Source organism: Harpia harpyja, chromosome Z (genome assembly GCF_026419915.1).
Source record: "Harpia harpyja isolate bHarHar1 chromosome Z, bHarHar1 primary haplotype, whole genome shotgun sequence".
NCBI classification, from domain to species: Eukaryota; Metazoa; Chordata; class Aves; order Accipitriformes; family Accipitridae; genus Harpia; species Harpia harpyja.
Window position 1 is genome coordinate 30579944 of NC_068969.1, and position 23853 is coordinate 30603796.

Consider the following 23853-nt stretch of genomic DNA (forward strand, 5'->3'; position numbering starts at 1 on the left):
CCTGTGCAACAGGGTATCTGCATCATCTTCCAGCTCCATAAGCAGCGAGCAGAATAAACAGACTTGTTTTTATCAAACAGACTCTATTGTTTTTATTAATCAGCATTACACATACAGGTTAATTAAAAAAGCTACAGTTTGTGAAATATGTAATCTAGCTGCAAGGTACAAATCTAGGCCGATTGCCATGGTATCTATTGATGGTCAGCCACTGTAAAAAATTTACAGTTTATTTTCTGATATACAAAACCTCAAGCAAACATTCTGGAAAGCTCACAGCATTCTACTACACAGTTTCATATAGTGTTTTAGTGCAAAAGGAAGTACAAATATAAAAATACTGAGGCTTGAATTAAAAAAAAACAAAAAACCAAAAAAACCCCAAAACCAAGCAAGCCATGGAATTAGAGGTGAGTGTCTGCTATGGGTATTCTTCTAAGCTCTACGATCTGGGAGTTAGCCATGCTGCCACCGTCCTGGCTGCCATGACAAGATTCATTATCGCTGATGCTGAGACCTGCACCTGAAACAGCAAAACAAACAAGCAAAAGAATCGGTGAGAATGAAATCCCAACACAGAAATGGTGGTATCGTGACCTGCTCTGCCTTATTCTGATTATTGAAGTACTTCCCTACCCCACAATGATGTGGCAAGTTTTCTCTTCCTTCTCTACAATTCTGAATCCACAGATTATAATGTTATCTGATGTAGTTCTGTACCATCCAGATATGCTTTTTCATAATTCCACTGTCAGTTACTTTATTTGTCTCAGTAAATGGTACAATAACTATTCAGAGGTTGCCTTGAAATCACAAGAGCATACATCAAGGCCTGGTTTAGGCTGGGTTCATGGTCTGGCTGTTACAGTCTGGTATTTCCAAGGACTTCTTCACGAAGAATTGATTTTTAATGATACAATTTCCCTGTTAAACTATAATTCCAGCTCTTTTAATAGGTTTGTAATTTCAGCATGAGAAAAGACGCTGAGTAAATATTCTTTAAACCCACACTTGGCACAAGCTGGTGTATTGTGTTTTTCTTCTGCTGTGAGAGAATACTAGACTTTGGCCCATGGAAACTTCCAAAACATGTATGGAAGAGACCTCAGGGGGCCACTTTCTCCATCCTTTTGTCACAGGAGTTCTACTAGCTTGTTGCCTCTTTGTTGTTTTTGCAGGGACATTGTTTGGGTTTGTTTTGGGGGGGGTGTGAGTTGATTAGTGTGAAGATACATAATCCTGCACTAATTTTAGGAAATGTGTATTTTTTTCAGACCACTTTTTCACAGAATATCAGCTGTAACTATGAACTTTAGTGCATTTTCAGCTGCTCTCTTTGAGTTGTAGAGCAAATCCTAAAAAATACATGGGTCTTGTTAGGGTTTAGGCCATCTAGGCTTTAAATTTGTTGAGAACTGCACATCAGTGTAATTAGGCATGGTGACTTCAAGGCAGATTAATTTTAGGCATGGTCTTACAGCAGTGTGACTTACAAATAACTAGGGAAGTTACTCATTTTGGGCAGAAGTAGATCTGTAACTACATGCAGTTCAAGGGAGTTGCAAAGGAATGACATTTGGCTCAAAAAGCCCCGAGCAGGGTATGCTGGGAGAGGCAGTAATTGGCATTTTCATACTAAAAAATATTTTCAGGAGTTGCTATCAGTTGTGCAGTGCATCTCTTATTTCTGCCTCAGCTGATGTTCCAGGCTTTGGCTTGTTCAGTAAAAGACAAGATAAGGGTCATTTACTTTTTTGGAGTTACCTCATAATTTCCTGTGCCTCCTATTGTTCCCCTTTTACAAAGTTTTTCCATAGCACCCTTCCTTCTACCACCCCCTAAGTAGAAAACAAGTAAGGAAAAGGGGGCAGCAGTGGGATGCCCCTTTGCTGTGGGAAGTCAGGCTGTAATCTTGAATATGGAGCTTGGTTCAGAGAACCTGAGCAGAAGAACCTGCAGGACTAGGTAGGCTTTCCTGCAGAGGTCTGGAAGAAGTCCTGGTAGGGGCCAAACTCAGGTACAGTGCTGTGTGAACCCAGCCCTACTGCATCCAGGTGAAAAGTAGGTATTTCTGCACTGCGATCCTTCTTACACCTGGATTTGGTGTTTGGATTGCAGAGTCAATGTGCATTCATTGACATCTACTAGATGAGTCCTGTTCTTCGGTCTGTATGACCCAAGCTCTTGAGAGACCAGCAATTACTGTCAGAGTATGACAAGAGCAAAAATCCGTCAACATACAGAGATCAAATATTAAAGACAAGAAGATTAGGCTCTGAATCATTAAAATACTTGTTTATAAGTGTACTGAAGATGATTAAGCAGTACTTACTGACTTAAATTTATATGCATATTTAACCTTTTCATTGAATCATGGTCCTGATAACTAAAAGCTGCTTGACAGTCCTGGGAAAAACAGCAATTGCATAAGCAAGTTATTTGGTTTTTTTTTTCCTTATCTTCTCTAAAACTGTTTTAGAAAGGGAACACGAGTGTAATACAGAAGATAAATCAGACTGCAGTACTTACTCTTTGTTGATGGAAGAACAAAGTAATAACCTTGAAGTAAATAAAATACTTTGACTGGAGAAACTAAACAATACTTCTTATGTAGCATCATTGACATTGGAATTCACTCAAATATTTTTTTAGGCTGAAGAGGGGACAAATTTCAAAAAGGGAAAAAATGCATTATTGAACACATTTAAAATCATGTTACATAAATATGACCATCCCGGGTTGAGATTTTAAGATGAACACTGACTGTTGGGGTTAGAAAGATATTTGTCTTACTGGTGGCTACACTGCAATTGCTCAGTATGGGTTTTCTTAAAGAATCTTGTGCTGGTCACTATAAAAAGATTGGATACCGGTCTAATATGGTGTTACACTATGTATATTCTTAAATGTCATATGTGTGCATGCTTTGTGTGTGCTTTGTGCAAAGTAAGAAGAGGTTTTTTTGTTACAGCGGTTCTTATCAGGAGCTTGGTAAACCAGAGACTGAAGTAGGCTACTCAGGGTTTACAAGGGCCTTGTTCTGTTGCTGATGCAAAGACAAACTATGTAAGAGCTGATCCTTTTGAGGAATGAGAGCTGAAACATAACCAGGATACCAGCTTACCAAACAGCCGGCAGACTGGGAACGGTAGGACTGTTTACATGATGGAGTTTCACAGAGTTCATAGGTCCGGGGCGTTCTCAGATTGGAGCAGAATTTAAACTCAATCAGATCCCCAAAAGCTTGTGCTCCCCTACAGATGCTAGAGTTGGATTGTAGGTACGCAACGGGGAGTATTACTTTTCCCCAATTTGTGAATAAACTATTTTAAGAAAAAGATGCAGGAAAATGAGGCCTTACTTCTTCTATCAAAGGACTAGCTAGAAACTGGAAAGTCAGAGCCCAGTTTCTTGCAAACCCAGCAAGATCCCTCCAGTGACATCTACTGGCTGAGGGATTTTGTCAGGCCCTTCCCACGTGCCCTTGAACACCCGCTGTTATCATCTGCTTCCTCAGATCACTACAACATTTTGAGGGAGACAGAGTTTGTTTTGTAATTACTGTACTCATATCTCTGGAGAGACTTTTTATTTTGTAAGCACTTCCACCTTGTTTTCTGCATCAATCATTATTTTTATTGTATGTCTAACATGTATTAGACAGAAATTAATAAGCTACACGAACCAACTTTAATTCTTCTTTCAGGGTTTTGTCTTTACAGAAATGACACCAACAGACACTCAGAATTCTACCAATAAAGTTCAGATTGCACTAAAAATGCTTCCTGGATATTATGCTGTCATGTTCAACAGCCAACAGGTAACATATTCGTGAGCAATCACAAATGAGAAGTTGAATTAATATGCAAACTGGCTACCTTTCCTTCCTTTTTTGCTGTGAAGTGAGCCCTTCAAAACAGAAATGACGTAGATTGATAAGGCAGGCCACGAATCTGGCACTTTGCCACTGTATACAATTAATCTACCCTGTGACAGACAGTCCCCAGGAGATTGCACTGAACACCTTTCAGAATCTGAAATTTTAAATGTTTCCTCTTCTTCAGGATGCCCAACATGAGATTCTTAATTCTTAAACCAGGCACCTACAGTGGTAACACCAAGGTTTAAAAAATGCTGACTTTGGAACGCTAGCAGTATTAGATTGAAAATTATGAGTTGGTTTATATAGCATCATTACTGTAACAGCTGCATTTCTGGGAGGTTTTTAACTTACACAGTAATCTTTCCAAGTATTCTCTACATAGAATATTTATTTAGGATTTATCACATATGTGTCTATTAAGAGCAAAAGTACACTGAGATGTGGATGTAGCAATAGCCTCCATTGATACTGTCCAATATATATTTGAAAAGTACCATGTGCTAGGCTGGTATTCTCTGCTCTAACATATAAATATCTTTGCAAACAACTTCCTACAGGGGTGGGTCACCAGTGAGCATTGGAGGAGTTGGGCCTTTCTTGAAGGTGTTCCTGTGTTTTGCATTAACATCTCACCCAAAGGAATGAATTGGTTCAGTTTTGTGCATCACACAAGGGGGAGGACAAGAGCATTTGTAGGAGGTGGGAATGTGGATGGAAGCTCAGACATCAGTAAAGCTATCGTGCGTTTATGGTATTAATGCTTTAGAGCAAAGCTGATGGACAGCTTGCTGCTTTGGGACAAATTCCATCTACTTTTATTCTGCTGGCTCCCTTTTTAACTCCCCGGACCTAACCAGAGTAGAAGTCCTTAGGGAATTCTGCTATATTGGGCTTTAGCCTCAATGACAATAACATATGACTGTGACAATCTGGAAGGCAATGGTCTTAATAAATTGTCTATCAATATAAACCTTGCACAAGAAATCAGAGGAAAAACGAGATCTAGCCCAAAATAACAGCACTTTTAAAGTTAATTAGTGCAATTAACAAGAACTAATTAGTAAATAATTGTCCTTCTCAGTAGAAGCTAAGCCTTTGATTCATTATAAAAGCCATAAATGAAATATAATAAAATAAATAATTTAAGCCAAATTCATAAATATAAAAAAAAGAAAAGGGGTTTAGCACATATCAATAGGCAGGACATGCCCCTAAATTATTTTTTCCTACCATAATTGTTCTATAATTTCCTTCACATAAACTGCCTTGGAGCTGGCTGGCCTTCCAAAAGATTCCCACAGTATAAGAGATGCGGTGATATAGTGAGCGTAGTGAATCCTAACTATATATTCCTGTATGGACATGAACATACTTGATGGTAAGGAGGAATTAATTGATAAGGCATTCAGAGGCCGTGGCTTTATGATATAAGAAGTCCAGCTGTTGCATTTCTTGCACCAAACAAAAAATTCTATGTCCACGTGATGCAAAGCTTGCATAAAGCTAGCATAAAAGCTGGCTAAGAAACAGTACACTGTTGTCCACCTAATTTGCTAGAAATGCAGTTGTGTGCCTTCATCTGACCCAGTCCGTATTTCAGGTTAATCTGTAATTAAGCCCAGCATTAATGATTACGGAACCAAGGGCTAAGTGCACAGTTCTACAACACATTTCTTTAGCAATAAGGCCAAGTGTGCCAATGCATCTATTTGTGGAGCTGCACTGCAAACTGCAAATTACTAAACCGTTGCAAGTTAAAGAATAAAGTTGTGCAGTGGGGGTTTGTTTGATTTTTTTAACCTACATCAGTCACCCTTCATTTGTACTGCTGAGAGTGGCCAGCTGCAGTGCAAGGGTGGGGTGGGAGGACAGGAATGAGATTTTAGCTTTGCTGTGATTATGCTCTCATTCTCACTGATCCTGGCTGCCAGATTAAACCTTGTGGCTACAGACAGTGGGCATAAATTAAAGTAACCTTCAGACAGCTCCAAACTACATAAGCAGAAAGGACAAATGAAGTACAAAGAGGCATAAAGACATTTTTGCATATTCCTCTGCTAATCAGTGCTGATCCTCAGCCACCCTTCAGAGTCGGAGCTAGTATTTTAGTACAGCTAAGGCTGAGTTTGGTTATAGATTGACAGTTTTAGGGAATGACAGATAATGGAGGTTTCTGTTTCTGCTTATCAGAGGTGAAGCTCAAGCAATAGCAGAGCAAGCACTTCTATTCTTCCTCTATACCCAAGAACCACACTTCCCAGTTTAGGAGTGATAAAAATGGCTACTCTGGTGCAAAGCACCTCTTCCCTGCTCTCCCAGGGTCTTGTCTGCTTGAGGAATTCTCAGCCTACTGAAACAAAGCCTGGTCTAAAAAGGTTCGAGAAGCACTACTTAAAGCAAATGCCAGACCGGAGCAAGGCAGCAAAAATGCATCTCAGCCGCCCATACGTTTTAGCCTATTTAGAGAAGTTCTGGTCTTCCATTTGCTGATGACCACTGCTTCCTTGGAGCTGGGACTGGTACTCAAAGGGCACCAAGCTGATGTGGAGTGGCAAGGTGAGAGGGAGAGGAAGGAGAGGAAGAGGGAGAGGAGAAGGCTGTAACCTGAGTTATTGCGGTTTCATGCGAGTACAAACAACGATGCAAGAGAGGAAGAAGAAATGTGCTGCCGGGGGGACCAGGAGACGGGCTCCTTTCAGCGCCTGCTGACTTAACTGTATCATGAAAAACTCAGTGAATACTTTAGCAGCATAAGCCTATACTGCCAAACAGAGAAGAAATCCCACTTTCCACAACCTCATCTCCCTTTTTATTGCTTCCACGCACTTCCCTCCCTCATGCTATTGGGAGCACCTTGACTCCTTGGCCATGGACTGAACTGGACTGAAGAGCAGATCTGGATGAAAGTAGTAAAACAGATACAATTTTTAGTTACAGAAAAGCTCACTTTTTTTTTGTTAAAAGTCGCATTGAAGCTACAGCTTGTATCTAAGGCAATAGCTGATAAACATTTACTTTGGTGGTTAAAGCTACTCTAACCTCAATACCGCCTCTTCAGTTTGGCTTGTTCAAATGTTGTGTGTGGGACTGGAAACAAGTGGGACAACTGGTTTGGCTTAGAAACCACCTTTTTTTGCCCCTGTAATGTTGCTGTGGACACAGTTTGGGCACATGAATAAGCATTGGGGTAAAATGGTCAGGTATTACTTGAATCAGTAATGCAAACAAAAATATTTCTCTCCAACTGTGGCCTGAAGTCTCTGCTGCAAATCACATTAATACGAAAGCCTCATAAGAACAAATTATAATAAATTATTAATAAAGAAGACAATAATAAAATTTAACCAAAATAATCAAAAGCTGGTTCTAGACCTACTTCCTTTAGAAGCACTGAAAGCAAATTAACTAAGGATGCAGCTTGAAGATTTATTAAAAAGTCATTAAATGCTAAAGTTGCGGTGAATTATATTAACCATGAGTTTTAACTACTGCTGTTGCCTAGATTGTTCTTCATGATTTAAGACTCAGTCTTCCACAGTGCATGGAGTTTAATGCAGAAAATAGGCCAACTGATGTCAATTGAGCTGCTTAAGCAGTAAACACTGTGCCATGGTGGGAGTGTTAGATGTGAATGGCTTCATATCTTATTAACTATCTATGAATTATCTGGTTTCCTTCAAAACATTCAGGAAGGAGTAAAAAAGTAAAAACTACCTCTTTAGGTACTTAAAAAAAAGGTTTGTAACTGTAAGCTTATGCACCTAGATTTGAAAGTCTTGCCCAAAATCTTTAACTGCATAACAAAATAGAAGTAGACTGCAAAATATCCAGGAAAATTAATAGGTACAATACAAATTTTGTGACATTCTTCATAAAATTTTGTTTTTCTTAGCACTAGGCCAGTTATTAATCATCCAATTACCTTCATAATTAGACGAGTTTTCTGCAATGGAAATTGGCTTAGGAGATAAAGTATTATGAATATACTGAACAAAACTACCCATTCATTAGCAGCATTCCCAGTCTTCTAACCAGTTTGACTGTTTTCCTTGGTGTCACTGAAGGGAGCAAACCCATGAAATTATCAGTGCCAAAGCACTTAACCTGCTAATGTCACCAGTACCTCGCTGTTGTCTCTTGTGAGGCTTGATGGTATCCCCAAAGACTGTGCAGGTGATCTACTACTACCAAGCCTGTCCATTTGTATTCCCCCTGGTGCCTAGAGGAGGTGGGCTTGGGTTAGCATCTGCCAGGTCTTATCAGGTGGAGCTCCTTTGCCTTGCGGTTGTCTTATCAGACATTCCCATGTTGACCTATCTTTGAATGAGGTTTCACTTAATTTCTTCCGCCAGTGGCCACGTCTGGCTATCTATTTATATCATCATTTGAATAACCTGAAGTTTCATTGGTGGAGTGGGTGAGAAGGCAGAAAAGCAATACATAACTGAGGGCAAAGCCTGGGATTTTGAAGATTTGAACTCTAAGGCTGTTGAGAGGAATCTGATTACAGCTGTTTTGTTTTGCAGGTGTAGTTTGAGTGTGGTCACCTAGAGCGACCTCTCCTGCTTCTGTACTCCAGCAGCATGGTGAACCCATCATAGCTGGCTCTTCTGTTTGGGCAGAAGTCTATTTAGTTTATCTTTCCGGTGTACACCGTTTTTCAGTTCTGAATGTGTTTTATGCAAATGTTTTGTCTTACACTTATTGGGAGAATCAATATTTATGAAGTTATGCTGTTTCTCACAGATATATATATGTATAAAATAAAGATAGGCATTTTATTTACTCTATATATCAATTTGAAAAAGAAAGGAAAAGAAGACAAGACAGCTCATGTCTAGAGGCAGCAAGTTAGCCATTTAAGCACTTGTGAAAAAATGTGAGAGCCTCCAATCTGCTGCTACTTTCTGTAAGTCTGCTTAACATCATGACTCAAAATATATTTTTGCAGACTCCTGCTCTGTTATTTTAGACAGTCTACACAATATTTTTCTTGGAATACCAGTCCAAGGCAAAACAATTTTTCTTCAGATTTTCACTGGCAATCATATTAATGGATCTCATTAACTGGATCTCTTGGAATGGTGACACTGTTAAGGTGAAGAACAACATAACAACCTCTGAGGAACAAGGAGAAGAGTCACTCACCAGTCTTTAAAGCAAATATTAGGTCATCGAACTCCTGTGATTCCTCATCAGCAACCAACGAGCTGGTACTAAATCCTCCAGAAGGGTGGAAAACATTGCCATTTTGTGGACTCTGCTTAAAGGCAGCACTAGCTTGACTAGCAGGCTGCAAGGATGCCCTCTCCCAGTCTGCAGGCACCTGCAAAGTTTAAAAAGACATAGAAATGCAGTAATCATCAAAACTATAGTATAGAAACAGGAAACTATGACTAGAGCCGAACTCAAGACCAAGAGATTTTGGAACCAGCTATTCTGTCACTTCTGTAGTGAACCAGCTAGCCTTTTTTTTTTTTTTTTAAAGAAATATATATATATATGTAACTCGATTACAAGTCACTTAACCTTTTCTTTATTATGCCTGTCCAAGCTATCTCAAAAAGTTGAAAAAAATTGCTATTTCTGAACATTGGCCCCTGGTATGGAGATCTTTAGATTAAAGCACCAACAGGTTCCAGCTCACTCCTGTCTTACCACTGCCTCTTCCTCTGCTGAACCCTGCTTCTACCTTCTCCACTAATCATCATTACTTTCCATTTTATGATCTACAGGTGGCTACCCACTGCTTCCCATGTTTACCAATACAATATTTTAAAGTAATTTGCCAGTCTTTGAAGGTTCTGGTGGTGGTATACAGACCTACAGTTTTGATATCAACTTTGCTATAGTTCATCTTCAGCTTCAGTTTAAGGTGAAGCTGCACTAAAAATCAGAACTTCTGTTCATGAGAAAAGAGGTGGTTTTCTAAATCTAACAACTCCTTAAATGTGATGAAAAGCCAAAATACTGAACTCTAAAAATATATATATTTTAGTACAATTAAAATATTTTTTCTTGGTTTATTGCTCATCCACTGTTTAGGAGCTCAGGAACATAAAAGCTTGCCATGTAGAGCTGAAAAGCTATGCTGTCCACTGCACTGGGGAGTCAGGGACCACCTTGAGTGAGACACTGAGAAGTTGAATAAATTCAGTGGTCTGCCAGGAGGCACCTGAGGAGCTTCAAAATCCAGACAAACCTACAGTTAAGCAGGTAAAGAAATGAGCAAAACAGCTGCCAGGCGAGCAGCTTGCTTTCCACAAAAATTATTACTAGAACTGGTGTTCCCTCAAAAAATTTCAATTCCATTAAATTTTTCCTGGAAAAACTGTTTAGCTGAAAAATTTTCAACTAGCTCTATTGACATGCACATGTACATAGCAGCAAAAGTCATCTTGGTTTACTACAGGTAGTTAAAAGTGATACTAGCAGCATTCCAGTTCCAGCAAAAAAGAGACTGAAAATCATCTCCCTCAAAAATTCAATTCAATTCAATTCAATTCAATTATTCTATTCTATTCTAATTTTATTTTAATTTTATTCTAGTCTATTAAAATTTCCAGAAATTTTGCACAGCATGACTTTGGAAAATTAAAGACTTAAAACTCATCTAAGACCTATAGAAAGCTGAAAAAATTAACTTGATATTTTGATTTCTCATGACCTACTTTTGACAACACTTTAACCAGCCTCTATAGCAAACTGAAGACTCAAGTAGAAAAGGGGAAATTCTCTAGATGGGATGTTACCAGGGAATTGTAAGTTCCAAGAATATCACCATGGCTAAAGATAACAAATTTTATGGTTAAAAAAAAAAAAAAAATCCTCCCTTCCCCAAAGCCAACCTATAATAATTAGCATCTCATTCCTGTGTATTACACTTCAGTACTGCCACTTAAATCTCCAGGTACATTTCCAATACACAAGGTAATGACTATAGAGCACTGTTACCTCTTCCATAGCACTGATGAGGTTCTGAGTAGACTTGCTGATCTCTCCACCTGCAGCTGGCAGGCCACTGCCATGTGTGAAAAAAGCTGATCCTGGAGTCGTATGCCCATTCATGTCTACAGTATAACTTGCTTTCACAGGACAGCAAAGTTGGTTGTGCAGGATAAAATATACCACAAAGACATAAAGACCCTGAAACAGAAAGAGAAAAAGAACATCAGTGGGTGAAATGCAGGGAGCTTGGATCAGAGCTTGAACGTAGTCATGGCAAGGTCCTATATGCTGTAGCAGATGTGCTCCCTTACACCAGCAGTCCATGCCTCAAAGGGCTGTGGCCAGTTTCTACGGAAAATAACGGACGGCGTCACTGCCCATCAGAGATCTGAAAGTTAAAAGTAAGTTCACATCTTGAGGCATCCAGCTAAACACACACACACACAAAAAAAAAACAAACCCAACCCAAAAGAGTAATTGAAAATGATTATTTGGTTGAGCCCACATAACTGCAAAGCAAAGCCAAGATCCCAACAACAACAAAACCAAATCAAGTTTCACAGTTGTCATAATAGTGAAAATGTGGTTAAGGGCCACCCTTACAATAGGATTTGGCTGCTGGCCCCTAGCCACAATTCTTTATTTCCTTACTGACCTGCTGGCTCTTTGCATTCTTGCCCCAATTTCAATCTCATGCAAACTGCACTGCTGCCATCATAGATACTGAGTTGTAACTATAAATTAGATTCTCTATGTTATCCACTAATTCAGTACTGTCTTTCATTTGTGATTACTACAAAGGCTCTGCTGTATGCCTCTGCAATTCTTCTTTAAAACTTGCTAATTTTGACCTTTAGACTTAGCCAAGAAAAGTATTATAACCACGTCTTTTGTTTGCAAAGAAATCCAGTGATTGAACTTCTGAATATGAAATCTGACTTTCTCTAATTCTTAAGTTGCACTAATATTGAGGGAAAACAATCCATTCCAATTGATAAATCAACCAGTTCAATGATTAATAAAGAACGGGTTAACCAAAAGAGAATAGACAAAAGACTTCTGGATTATTCCTGATTGCTGCAATACAATTACATTTGCATTGTTTTTTGTATTTCACATTGTCTTCTAGACCCCTGAAACCAATTGTACTAAACAGAACAATTTATGGGAAAGGTTACCATTGGCATGAAAGTAATAACTGGGATTATAAATAGTAAAGAGTTTCATCTAATTATGTTCGGAAATACCTAATGGAAGGAATTTTGAAAATACATGGAGACTGCAAATACCCAAGATATATTTTCATTTCAATCCCTATAAAACAGGCAGCAGCACTTCATGATCCACAAATTCATAAATTCTAATGCCAAAACTATATGGCAAAACAGTCTGGTCCAAAGTGACACATAACAGAAGTTAATGGGATTCAATGGGATTTCAATCCTAGCTGGTCAAACACTGCAAATACCCTCATACAGCTGCTATAAAGCCATACAGCTCAGTGTTTGCATTTTTTTGACAGCAAACCAGCAAATAAAAGTGTTAAAACCAACTATTTTGAGGAAACATTTTCCCACTTTTCCAGATTATAGGTTTTTGTCATGAGGACCCAGAGCAGTTTACTGAGTGGAAATCTCTTTCTGATACCTGTAAGTAAATACATTCCAAAAAACTTATGCAAACACATGTTGCACTTCAGAGACACTAGAAAGGAACAAAAATGTCCTTTCATTCTATAAACAAATCCAAGGACTCTGATGTAGGTCAAGCATAATGGGACCAGCAAATGGATTTCTTTTAATTTAAGTTGTTTAATGGATATGAAAAGGATAAAAAACCCAAGAAGAACAGATAACAGTGATGACACTGAATTCAGAGCAGCCTCTGGCATTTCAGTCTCTGAGGACTTAGCCACAAAAGCTGCACACACATTTCAAGTGGTTTTGTACTTTTGAAGAAAACCCATTAGCTGAAAATGCTGCACAGCCGTGTCTTTCAGAATCGCAGGGACATAAGGCATTGGTATGCCAGGCCCATGCTATGTCCCTCTGCTGTGCAGCCCCAAGCGTGGACACTCACTCTTCTAAAACAAATAAACAGAATAAAGTGCCACAATTATCTCCTTAACTCGGCCTGGTGTCCTGATGTAACTCTCTGTGTTTCGGACAGTGCTATTTCTGAGGAACTATTGTTCTACCAGAACCACAGAAAGGCGTTTTGACACCCAAAGCATCCTTGCTACCACTCCTCCCTGCTGCCACCACTTCTGCCCCTCACTGTCATCCAGAGACACAGACCCTTCTCCTGGGCAGCAGGAGCCAGCATCCCTGAGATGCATCGCCTCGTGTGGCACTCCGGCTGCAGACCCCCTTTTCTAGAGGCTGAGAAGGAACTTCAGTATGTGCAATTGAGAGAACTCCCACATAGTGATGCAGATGGGTGATGAGACAGCTCCTCTGGGTCCTTCCATAATGAGCACATGGACTCGGGGAGGTTATCTGACTGTCTGAGGACAGGAGGAGTCACAGGCTGAGTTAGCTAACAGAAATAAAAATTGTGATTTTTACTTCTCCCACTCTTGCAAAATATTATGGCAATGCCTTACAAACAGAAGCTTATACCTAACAAAACCCAACACTCCTAAGTAGGTTATACGATTACACAGGAACTGTGCTGCTGGGTAGAACATTTCTTGCTTCGCTGGAAAAAGGATGGAACCTTCTTGGACCCATATTCCTATCCAAATCTAAAGTCTCAAGAAGATACACTCTGTAGAGGTGAGTTCCTATGTGGCATCGCTGTGGTTTTATTTGAAGTATCAAAAGGGGTTTGTGGTCTTATTCTCACTACCCTGTATCTCTATTAGAAACCACTGCAACTGAATGTTGGGAGATCAAAACAAGGCAAATGGTCCTGCCCAAACGACACTGGGTTCCAACAATCCTACACATGAAGATGCCATGGATCAAGTCGTATTCATCCATGCTTATTTTAGCACCAGCAGCTACCAAGGTGTTCACTCTGAAAGAGCACAGGCACGATGCAGACACCTGGTTGTGTCAGTGCAACCACAGCTTTCACAGTCTCAGTGGGTTTTTTTCAAAAGCACTGGTTTGAGAATTGAATTGTCCTTCATCGCACTTTTGACACTCATTATATTCTTTTTCACTTCAACTTCTAATACTGTAAAAATAGTCTTAAACTACTATGAAAATAAAGCTGTTGGCATTGTAATATATGTTTCACTGCATTTATCATATAAACAACTTTGGCCAAGTTGGCACCACTTTACTTTTTCAGAGACACACAGATGTTGTCCTTGCCAGTTGGACCAAATATGAAATGCACAGAATAGTCAAGTTCTGTTGACAAGTCTACCAGACCTGCAGGACATTCAGTGAAGAAACCCACACACTCCAAAGGGATCGAAAGAAAATAGGTCTGGGTATGGATATTAGTAACACAGGCAATGACATCTCTGTTAAAAATGTGGTAAAAATGTGGTCCTAAGTTGAAACAAAGAAGGTTCCAACTGGACATAAGGAAAACATATTCAATGTGAGGGTAATTAAGCACTGGAACAAGTTGCCCAGTAAGACTGTGGAAAGTTCTCTATAGGAGAGGAAGGGAGGTTTTTCCTGGTACATTTTATAATTTGTGGGAGGGTTTTGTGCATGCATGGGTGTGAGGGGGGTTCTCATATACAACAGCTTGATTGATTTATTCTGTGGAGTGACAGCTGCAGGAAGCTAGTAAATTAAGGACAGACTTCCACCACTGTCAGTAAAAGGACAGAATACATTTTACACTTCATAAGATCACATTCAAACCTGAAGGATCCACAGAAAGCCTTCATTGCACATTTGACATTCGTAGTCAATCTGTCTCTTTATCCTCTAATTTTGCATGTTCCAACTCACTGTGCTGACACTACAGTATGTCTAAATTTGGAAATTGAGATAAATCTGCTAATAGTAATGAGAAAGGGTACAACAGACTGTAGGCCATCAACAAACCTCTTCATCATCTGCTTTTTACACACTGAAAGAAAACCAAGATGCCTACTGTATCACATAATTTTAAATTGGTCTTGTAGGATAAAGGACTTTTATTGCTCCAATAAACACAAACACACCAAGGCATCAGATTAAAGAAAACAAACAAACAAACAAACAAACAAAAACCAACACAAAACCTAATATGCATCATACTTCTCACACAAGTATTTTCATCCATGCCTGAGATACCCTACCCTGAAACTGCAGAAACTGTTTTTCCAAGGAGAAGTGGATTCCGATAATGTCATCTATTTTAGAGGAATGGTATTTCTATTTATAAAACTAAAATATCTTTGCTGGACTTTTGGTAAAGAGAAGTCATTTGAACACTCCATTTGAGCAGTTCCTCGACCTGTTTCAGGGTATGTATCAGCACTAACAAAAATTCAGTGCACTCTACAGAGGCACTCTTTGAGTTCCTATTTTAATTTGGAAAATTTTATTTGATAACTATCATCATGTGACTATATCACTAATCATGTGACTATCACTAAAAGTTGTTTTTTTCAAAAGAGACTATTTTAAGTGAAATCAAGGCTTGTGAAGAAAGATGGTATCTTGTGTTAGGCGACAAAAAGACCTCTGTGTCCAGAACTGGATCATTCTGATCCTTAGATCACCGTGGCTACAACATCATTATTATTTTTAAAGTTTTTGGTGCCAGGTGGTGAAAAACCCAAGAAATCACACAAACAGGTGTCTCTGCCAACAGAAGAGTTGTCTTTACTCAGATCAGCTTTTGAGACTAGCTGTCTGTAGTCACTGTAGAGGAATTTCCGCATGCAGGTTTATGCTTTGGTTAGTTTCACTTTATTTTTTTTTAATCTTATCAGGGTGAGATTTAATCTTATTCTCTGTCTGGACTACGCTAATTTACTCTTGGCAACCAGTCCTAGAAAATCCTTTGCTTGTCAGTTTAACGGCCAGGCTGTCCTTCCTGGGCGGTTGTCGATAGCCACGGGTGCTGCTGCCACTGCTTGTGGCAGCGTCTTGCCTAATGCTTGTGCACCTTAACGCCTTAGCTGACTTCTTGTGAACATCCCTGGGGATTTCACTAATTTACTGGAATTTCTTATGTTGCAGACTTCTCTTTTCTCACGTAGTTTTCCATCACTGGCCAGTCAAAGCCTGCTGTGGATTAACACTGATTTACATAACAAGTGCCTACTGCTTTTGGGAAAATTACTGGTCTGATTAATCCAGACAATTTGCATGTTTCGCCATGTTCAAGAAGCTAGTATCTACGTAGCAAAAAATGACTCACAGTGTTAAAGGAATCATATTCAGGAAATTATAATCAGGGCCATTGTACAATGCATTATATGTATTTGATATTGTTTTCTTTCCTAATCATCTGTGGAAGAAAATTAGCCATGGAAATGAATATTCATAGGCATGATAGCATTAATAATGCTAACCAAGTGACACACATAAAACATACATAATTGTCTATTTCCTTCTGCAAGTTTTGTTGTTTTCAGAGACAATTATGATAAATTGCAAGCACAGCATTTTTGTGCATGTCTAGATACCAAAAGCAGACTTTAATGTACATTTTATTTTTCTGTATCTTCTTCAACCACGTTATTCTTTGAGAACAGCTTGAAGATCTTTTATTGGTATCATCATGACAGAAGTATCATCTTAGTCACATGATACTACATCCTAAGCCATCATATAACATCTCCCACTCATAGCTCTCCAGAAATATTAACCTTTGAAATGTAAATCAGATCCTTCTGTTTAAATCTAACTCTTTTTCTTAGCATTCAGAGTGACTGTTGTAAAAGCCATGTCCTTAGAAGTGCAACCCTGCCAACTGCTGATTACACTTACCAAGTCAACTTTGGACCCACTGTATATCATCAAGGGTTTGAGTGTTTATTTGCCATTAAGCAACAGTTTTGATGAAGCTATTATAATTCTTACCAATCATATAATTTCTCTTATCACAGTTTCTATTGGGAACATTTACCGCTTATTCGCACTTTGCTTCCTGAGGTATTTATTTTCCATTTTGCTCTGTAGGAAAAGATTTGTGTCAGTTACAGCTGAATTTCTAAAAATTCACATCAAAAGCAAAAGACAGCGATAAATGTAACTGAGGATTGCAAAAATCATACCATCTTGGTAGGCAACGTCATAAGACTACTTGTTGAACCAACCAACTGCCACCACGTACACATACACATACATGCACAGAAGCCACCATAAAAAATGGAATGAAGAAAAGTAATCATTCACACATTTATCATTAAAATAAGAATGTATTTACAGGTTTGCACTAAGATAGAGTTATTTCAAGTGCTTTCTTTTTTTGTAAAGTTATAATTCCACAGATAAACAGGTTATGGGTATACTCTGTAATAATGATGAAAATACTGGGCTTTCAGCATTATGAATATATTTTCCTAATATTAACGTAACACCTGAAACTTAGTCTAAACTGCCAAGTTTCTCTTTATGCAGAGACAGCTATGCCAAGACCATGCTGAATCTTGCAGTTTCTACCCAAAGCCAAAGCCATAAATCCCTTTCTGGCAAACTGCATTCAGCTCAGGTTTAGTCTAAACTTGGCTCAGACTTACCCGAAAGGTTCACAAATTTTGGCAAATCTTTAAAAAGCAGATTTGCTTGGATACTCAGGATTCACTATAAATATTTTGCATAGCTCTCAGCCCACTTGCAGCTACTCCCACACAACAGCCATTTGTACCTCCGATTTCAGCCCTGCAAGTGGTAGAGAAGATTTGGGGTTTTTTTAATTGTTGTTTGTTTTAAAAGGACAGATTCAAATTTTAAGAGAGAGGTGTTCAGCTTGAAGATGCACTGAAAATACAGATGCCTTGCCAAACTTGCCAGGTGTGCAGATTGGGCTAGAATAAGATTCTGTTACTTCCTTCCAATTTAGCTATCCTAGAAATATCAAGAAAGCCCTATTTTTGTGTTTCAGCTTAGTTGAGGAAGAAACAAACACTGAGGCAAAGACCACAGGTACAAACAGTGGGATAGGTCTGATCCATGGAGGGCAAACATGGGAGAGTCAGCGTGCAGAAGAAGCTTGCAATTCATCTCCACAGTTCTGGCTCGAGTCCCTTGTTACAGAGCTCTGTGAGATTCAGTAAATCACACCAACCACATGTGGTTGCAGGAGGCTGAGAATAGCCAAGAGCAGACAAAGCAGACTGGCATCCCATTGTTCTCCATCTCTGCCCCGTTTCTTGGCCCATGGCTTTTTTCCCCTCTGCCTTTTTTATTTTTCTTTCCTGCACAGGCAACAGAAATCAGGGACAGCATCCCTTGAGGTCCTCTTTGCATTAGGTTCTTCTTGTGCTTTGTCCTTTGTGGAGGACCACTCTGGTAGCAGAAAGCAGCCAGATCACATACCAATGAAAAGCAGACCATTTGTCCACTGATGAACCTTACACCAAAAAAAGAAAAAAATGAAAGACCAAAAGCTATATTGTTCCTCACATATTTTTCAACTGCATTGACTGTAAAGCCCTAGAAATATCAGAGGTCATGAATTTGCACAGATACTTTACAAAATTTTGCAAACATTTACTGTCATACTTGCTTTCCAAGGTAAACGTTCATAACCCTACATTTCAGCTCACACCTTGCAATCTAAGCCTACTACTGTTTTCATTTCTTTCTCAAACAGACAAGAAACGGCAGATGGAAAAGCCTTTGTCATCTCTGCCCCTAGGTCAAGAAATTCCCTGACTAACAGTGTTAGAGCAGTTAATTCTCTAGTTATATCTGAAAGCAAGCTGAAAGCTAGCATAGGAAAGCAATACTCAAGAGGGAAGCTAGCAGTTGAAGAAACTACTTCCAGGGACCATACAAACTAGCATCTCTGAATACAGGCCAATCTTGCCCATATAAAAAGTCAAAGAAAGTGCTATACCTGCAGCACATTAAAGTATTCTTTTTATTATTATTTTTTGTTAAAGCAGTAATTTCTACTTATGTATATTAATGACAAATACACAGAGTTAGAAGAAACAGGGAATTGAAGGTCAGCATTGACAGACAGGAATAGTCGAAAGAGAGAAGCTAATTTTGTGTTTATTGCTGAACTTTTACTTGCTATTACAGCAAATCTCAAAATGAAGACTTAAGTAAAGGCTAGGAGTTATTGCTATAACAACATTTTTTCCCTTTAATTGATTTTTTCAGTGTCATAATCTCTCTCATGCCTACTGTTATCTCTTTATTTCTTGTTACTCTGTGGTATCTGACTGAGAAATTGGATAGACCATTTATTTAGCAGCATTTTGCTGCGATGCCATAAAAGAGTAAAACTGTAACTGACTGGTGAAACTTCAGAAGCCATAAATGCAAGAAACCTTCAAAAAACTCTGGCTTGGAGGGAACCCAAGGGTTGTGGATTACCAATATAATTATTTTCCATACCTGCTGCTTGGGTGTTTTAGGGCAAGACTGGTGCGAATAAGGTGTTTGCATAGTTCAGCGTTCTCTGACTATTGAGAAAACCTTTTGGGGATGCTGCAGCCAGTTAGAGTGCTGTAAGGAACCAAATAAAGTATCACCATCTTCAACCTCCCCTTAGTTAAAACTGATGCCAGCAAGTACCTTACAATGACCTTTTATGCTTTTTATGTCCAGAATAACAGATGTGTAAGTTACTACAAGAAGGAGCTATTTTTGCCAGAGAGCTCTGATTGTCTTAGAAGTAGAGGTCTTGTTTAGCAGGCTTTGCTATTAAATAATATTCATAGGAACCTGTCAGCAGTTTACACTCCCTACTCCCCTTGCTTTTAATGAAAATTACTGTAGATATTTACTGCCTTTCCACAGCTTCAGAGACAGCAGAAGGCAAGTCTTATTTATAAAGCAGGAAGTTAACACTGTTTTGGGTAGGGATGCTCCTCAAAAAAGGGGAAATGTGGGCAAAAATGAGGACAAGGACTAGACGTCCTTCCATATCTGACAAGTAGGTGAACAAGAGTAGGTGGAGGTATAATAATATATTTGGCTCTGTCATTGAAATCATTCACTTCCTGACTTGAGATAATGAGCTTATTTTCCTCCCCTCATCCTTGCTGCCAGTCTGTGCAAAGAGAGGAAGCTCCAGATTAATAAAAAGTACCTCAAGAGTTAATGAGATCTCTTTTCATAGGGAGTGTTACTCAAAGTAAAATTAAAAACAAACTCAAATTAAATATGGATATGATGTCAGCCTTGTATTAGAAACTTTTGTTTTCAGGGTTTTTTTAGCAATGGTAGCTCCAAAGCTTCCTAGAATTTGCATTTGTGGGTTACAACTTTTTGGTTTTTAATAGAAAAAACATTGGCACAAAAATTTATATCAGGGCTTTCTAAATAGACTGAGACAGAAATACCACTACTAAGCTGTGAACAAAAAAAAAAGGGAAAATAGAAAGGGAATGAAAAGAACATTGAGGCAATTCCATTGGCTACTCTAAACAGGGACCACTCTGTACTTCTGAGACAAGAACAATGCTTGGTATAGTAATGGCCTTGTAGTATTTAGTTATTTCACTACGATTCTGCTTATAAAAGCCTAAACTGTATGTCAATGCAGACCAATGTAATACCAAAGGAGAGAGATATATATATATATATACACATATGTATTTCAAAACTAAGCAATTGGAACATTTGATTTCCATGCCTTGGTATATTTAATGAACTTTGCAGGAATGCAGCTCTACCCATTGTCAGCAACAGATAGTGTAAGTCATGAAACACATATCAAACTGTTGGTTCTTCTTGTACTTGGAAAACAAGAAGTTACTTTCCCTCTTGGAAATTCTCTCTGATGGATTAACACCATAAATGACCCAAGATATGTTTGCAGCACTAAACAGAAGAATTTGGATATGACCTGCTCTGTGACCCATTCCTGCTATCTATGGAGCATTTCTTAAGAGGAAAAAATCATAGGAGCTGTTGAAGGATGGACTTTCACATATTTTTCAAAGCAATAAGCTTCTCAGCTGTTGTTTTGGGTTTTATTTTAGCTTAGTTTTTTCCTATTACTTAGCAAGGAACATATGTCCTTTTGAGGTCTCCCTCTTTGAGTGAGGGCTGCAGATCGCTGTCTATTCTTTTCCAGCACCCTCGGACGGCAGTAACTGCTGGCTCTGCAGTATCGTGTTTTCTCATTGCAAAACCACCCAAAGTGTTTGACAGAGCTGTCTTGGCTGCACAGTGGAGTCCAATGTAAAGCAAACACAGACAGCTGCCAACTCCAGAGCTGCATGGTGGTTCAAGAAGAGAGTAAATGACTGGAAGAAGCCCTTCACTAATTTTTTTTCTTTTTTTACTCTATTGCTTTTTGACTTTTCTTCCTTTGCACTTTCCCATTCCCAGTTGCAGCAGAGCAGCTACCAGTTCTGCCATTATCCCTCCTCCAGTCAGTGCTGGGAGAAAGACGTCTAGCCTTGTCCCTCCCTGCCTGCACAATCGCAGGCAGCACCGGCTCTGCCTGCACAGCAAGGCCAGCGTGTGGACGTGAGCTCCACCAACCTGGAGGTACTTACAGGTCAGACCAGATCGGGAACGCTGACCTAATTAGGCTTCCACCTCCAGACTGCTCACGTTCAGGTGTTTGTAACAGCATTTTGGCTCCCTGCAGAAGTTAGCAGAAAAGATGGGCTGATAAGCAAGTAATGAAAAGCCCGATGAGAGGTAAAAGAAATCTCCTGAGGGAACAAGTAGGAAATTCTGAAGTGAGACAGGGAAACCTTGCCAGGCAGGTAGATTTTGAAGGAATTTTATGTTAAGCCTATAAAATCCGGCCATATAGGCAAGTACTGGACATCTCATAGCCTGGTGTGGTAGTGCCATTTCACCTAATTAATATTTATAATAATTCATATAATTTAATTAATATAGAAGTCAGTAGGGTGATGTTCACCATCCCACTCCAGCGAGGATGGTGGGAATGGTAACAACCTGAGCATGCTTCTGCTTTCTCTGCTCCTACGTCAGGCACCATGTCTCCACCACCATCACCCGGACGGTGGTTCTTGCCGCAGGCTCACTCGGAAAACTGCAGTTTAATGTAATATAATGACAGTCCTAAAACTGGCCAAGCCAGTTTCTCCAAGTGCTCTCAGTGGAAAACCCTAGCTTTTTGTCTCCACATACCTACCTCCTGCCTCACTGTCACTCCATGCTTTTCCTTAGGAGTCTTTCAAAGCTACAAACAACCCGTGAGGGTTTTGTTAAGGTAGTTTCTGTGTTGTCTAAGATATAATAAATATTTTCTGGGTAACAGAAATATATATTCATTTGTGTTTACCCATAACTATCTATAACTATATATGTAGAACTATATACCTACAAATGTAGTTTAATATAGATAACTAGGCACAGGCACAATTGTTCTCTGAACAGAGTCAGCAAGTAAGGCAAATTTTAAGATACAGATTAACTTCCGTCTTAGGCATTAGATGGCTCCACATGGACCTACCTCTGAATTCACATATAGAACTACTCAAAGCTTATAGATTCAGTTATTTGTAACTGCACTCACAGCATTAGGTTAAGCTTCACGTGTAATGAATTACTAGATGTAATGCTAGATGTAAAATTAGATGTAAAATTACATTACTAGATGTAAAATTTGTGGCAAAGATGATAATATGACTTTTTTCCTCCATTAGAAAGTATAAACATACAATGAAGATCATACTTACCAATGTGAATTAAGGCAACAAAATGCATTTACTTTGTGTCATACTTTAGTTATATGTTACCTTTACTGCAGAAATGGAATGAATGGAGGCTAAACTGAATTTCTTAATTTGAAAGGAATCTAGCAGGAAAATGAAAAAAAGTACTGGTAGTAGCAATCTTTCCAAACTTTGCTGAAAGCAACAGAAAAGGAATTAGAGATTACGATTTCATCTCACATGAGTGTCACAAATACACCACTTCAGCTTCAGTATGCAAAGAAAATGCTATAATAAAACCCAGTATAAGTATAAAAGGAAGACAAGTTGCTAGTCAAAAAAACATTAAATGGTTGGTAATACATTGGCCTATAAAAGAATGTCACCTATGCAAGGCATTTTTATGCTTGGCAAATGGAGTCTTAGCAGGTGTAATCATTTATTACTATTAATTCTGAGATAACGGGCAGAATCTGTTCCAAGATTCTATTTATGCATAAGGGTCAATAAATCATTAATATATGGTATAGACATGACTGTTATATTTTGCAGATGTTATTAAGTGCAGTATTTGCAGTATGGCTGTTGTGATAGTTACAGTCCAACCTGTTAGACTTTAACAGACTTTGTGCAACAAAGCACTTAGCAAAGCACCTGTTATTTAGTAAACCTTAATCATACATATGAAAGTGAAGTTTTAACACAAAACAAAATTTAACACAAAACAAAACATGACCCAACTGAAGACCAATCCAAAGGCCACTAAGGAAGAGGGTACCTAGAGTCATCACCTGAGCAGTGATATGGAGGAGCCGGGTCAACAGCAGCGTAGCAGAGCAAGCAGCGCTGAGCCCAAGCTTGGGAGATTTTCCCCTCATCGCTGCGCTCCCTGGCTCTGCATCTCTGTTGACACTGTTATATTACTCTTGGCTCCAAAGCAGATGTGCTTTATGTCCGCTTAGGATTATCCGTGTCATATCACATAACGGATGCATTTCAAACGGCAGCCCAAAAATCCAGCACTCGCGCTTTAAGGAGGCACTGACATTTTTTTGTAGAGAAAATAAATAAATATCCTTACACCTTTTTCAGTATTTGTGGAATGTGCTAAAAGGAAGGTTTCACTTTCAATAACTGATTTTCTATGTTCTTGTTGCACCATCAAAATCAAGATTTTATCCAGTTTCTAATCAAAGGATCCCACAGGACATGATATGAGTCTAATTTCACCATGTAGGAGGAGAGGATACAGTAACCTTACACGCTGCTTTTTTCTGGGATTATTTTTGCCCTG

The 23853-nt window shown here is 38.9% G+C and overlaps 1 protein-coding gene across 2 annotated transcripts in view; it reads right to left on the minus strand.

Moving 5' to 3' along the window:
• Window positions 1–263: 263 nt before the first annotated feature.
• ADGRV1 (adhesion G protein-coupled receptor V1) overlaps window positions 264–23853 on the minus strand; it is a 295859-nt gene continuing 272269 nt past the window's right edge. For both annotated transcript variants that reach the window (XM_052777368.1, XM_052777366.1), the window contains 3 exons: window positions 10838–11029; window positions 9032–9209; window positions 264–523 (listed from right to left, as the gene is read on the minus strand). In XM_052777368.1, the coding sequence (XP_052633328.1) occupies window positions 405–523; window positions 9032–9209; window positions 10838–11029 (489 nt within the window). In that variant the 3' untranslated portion in view covers window positions 264–404. The remainder of the gene's footprint in view (window positions 524–9031; window positions 9210–10837; window positions 11030–23853) is intronic.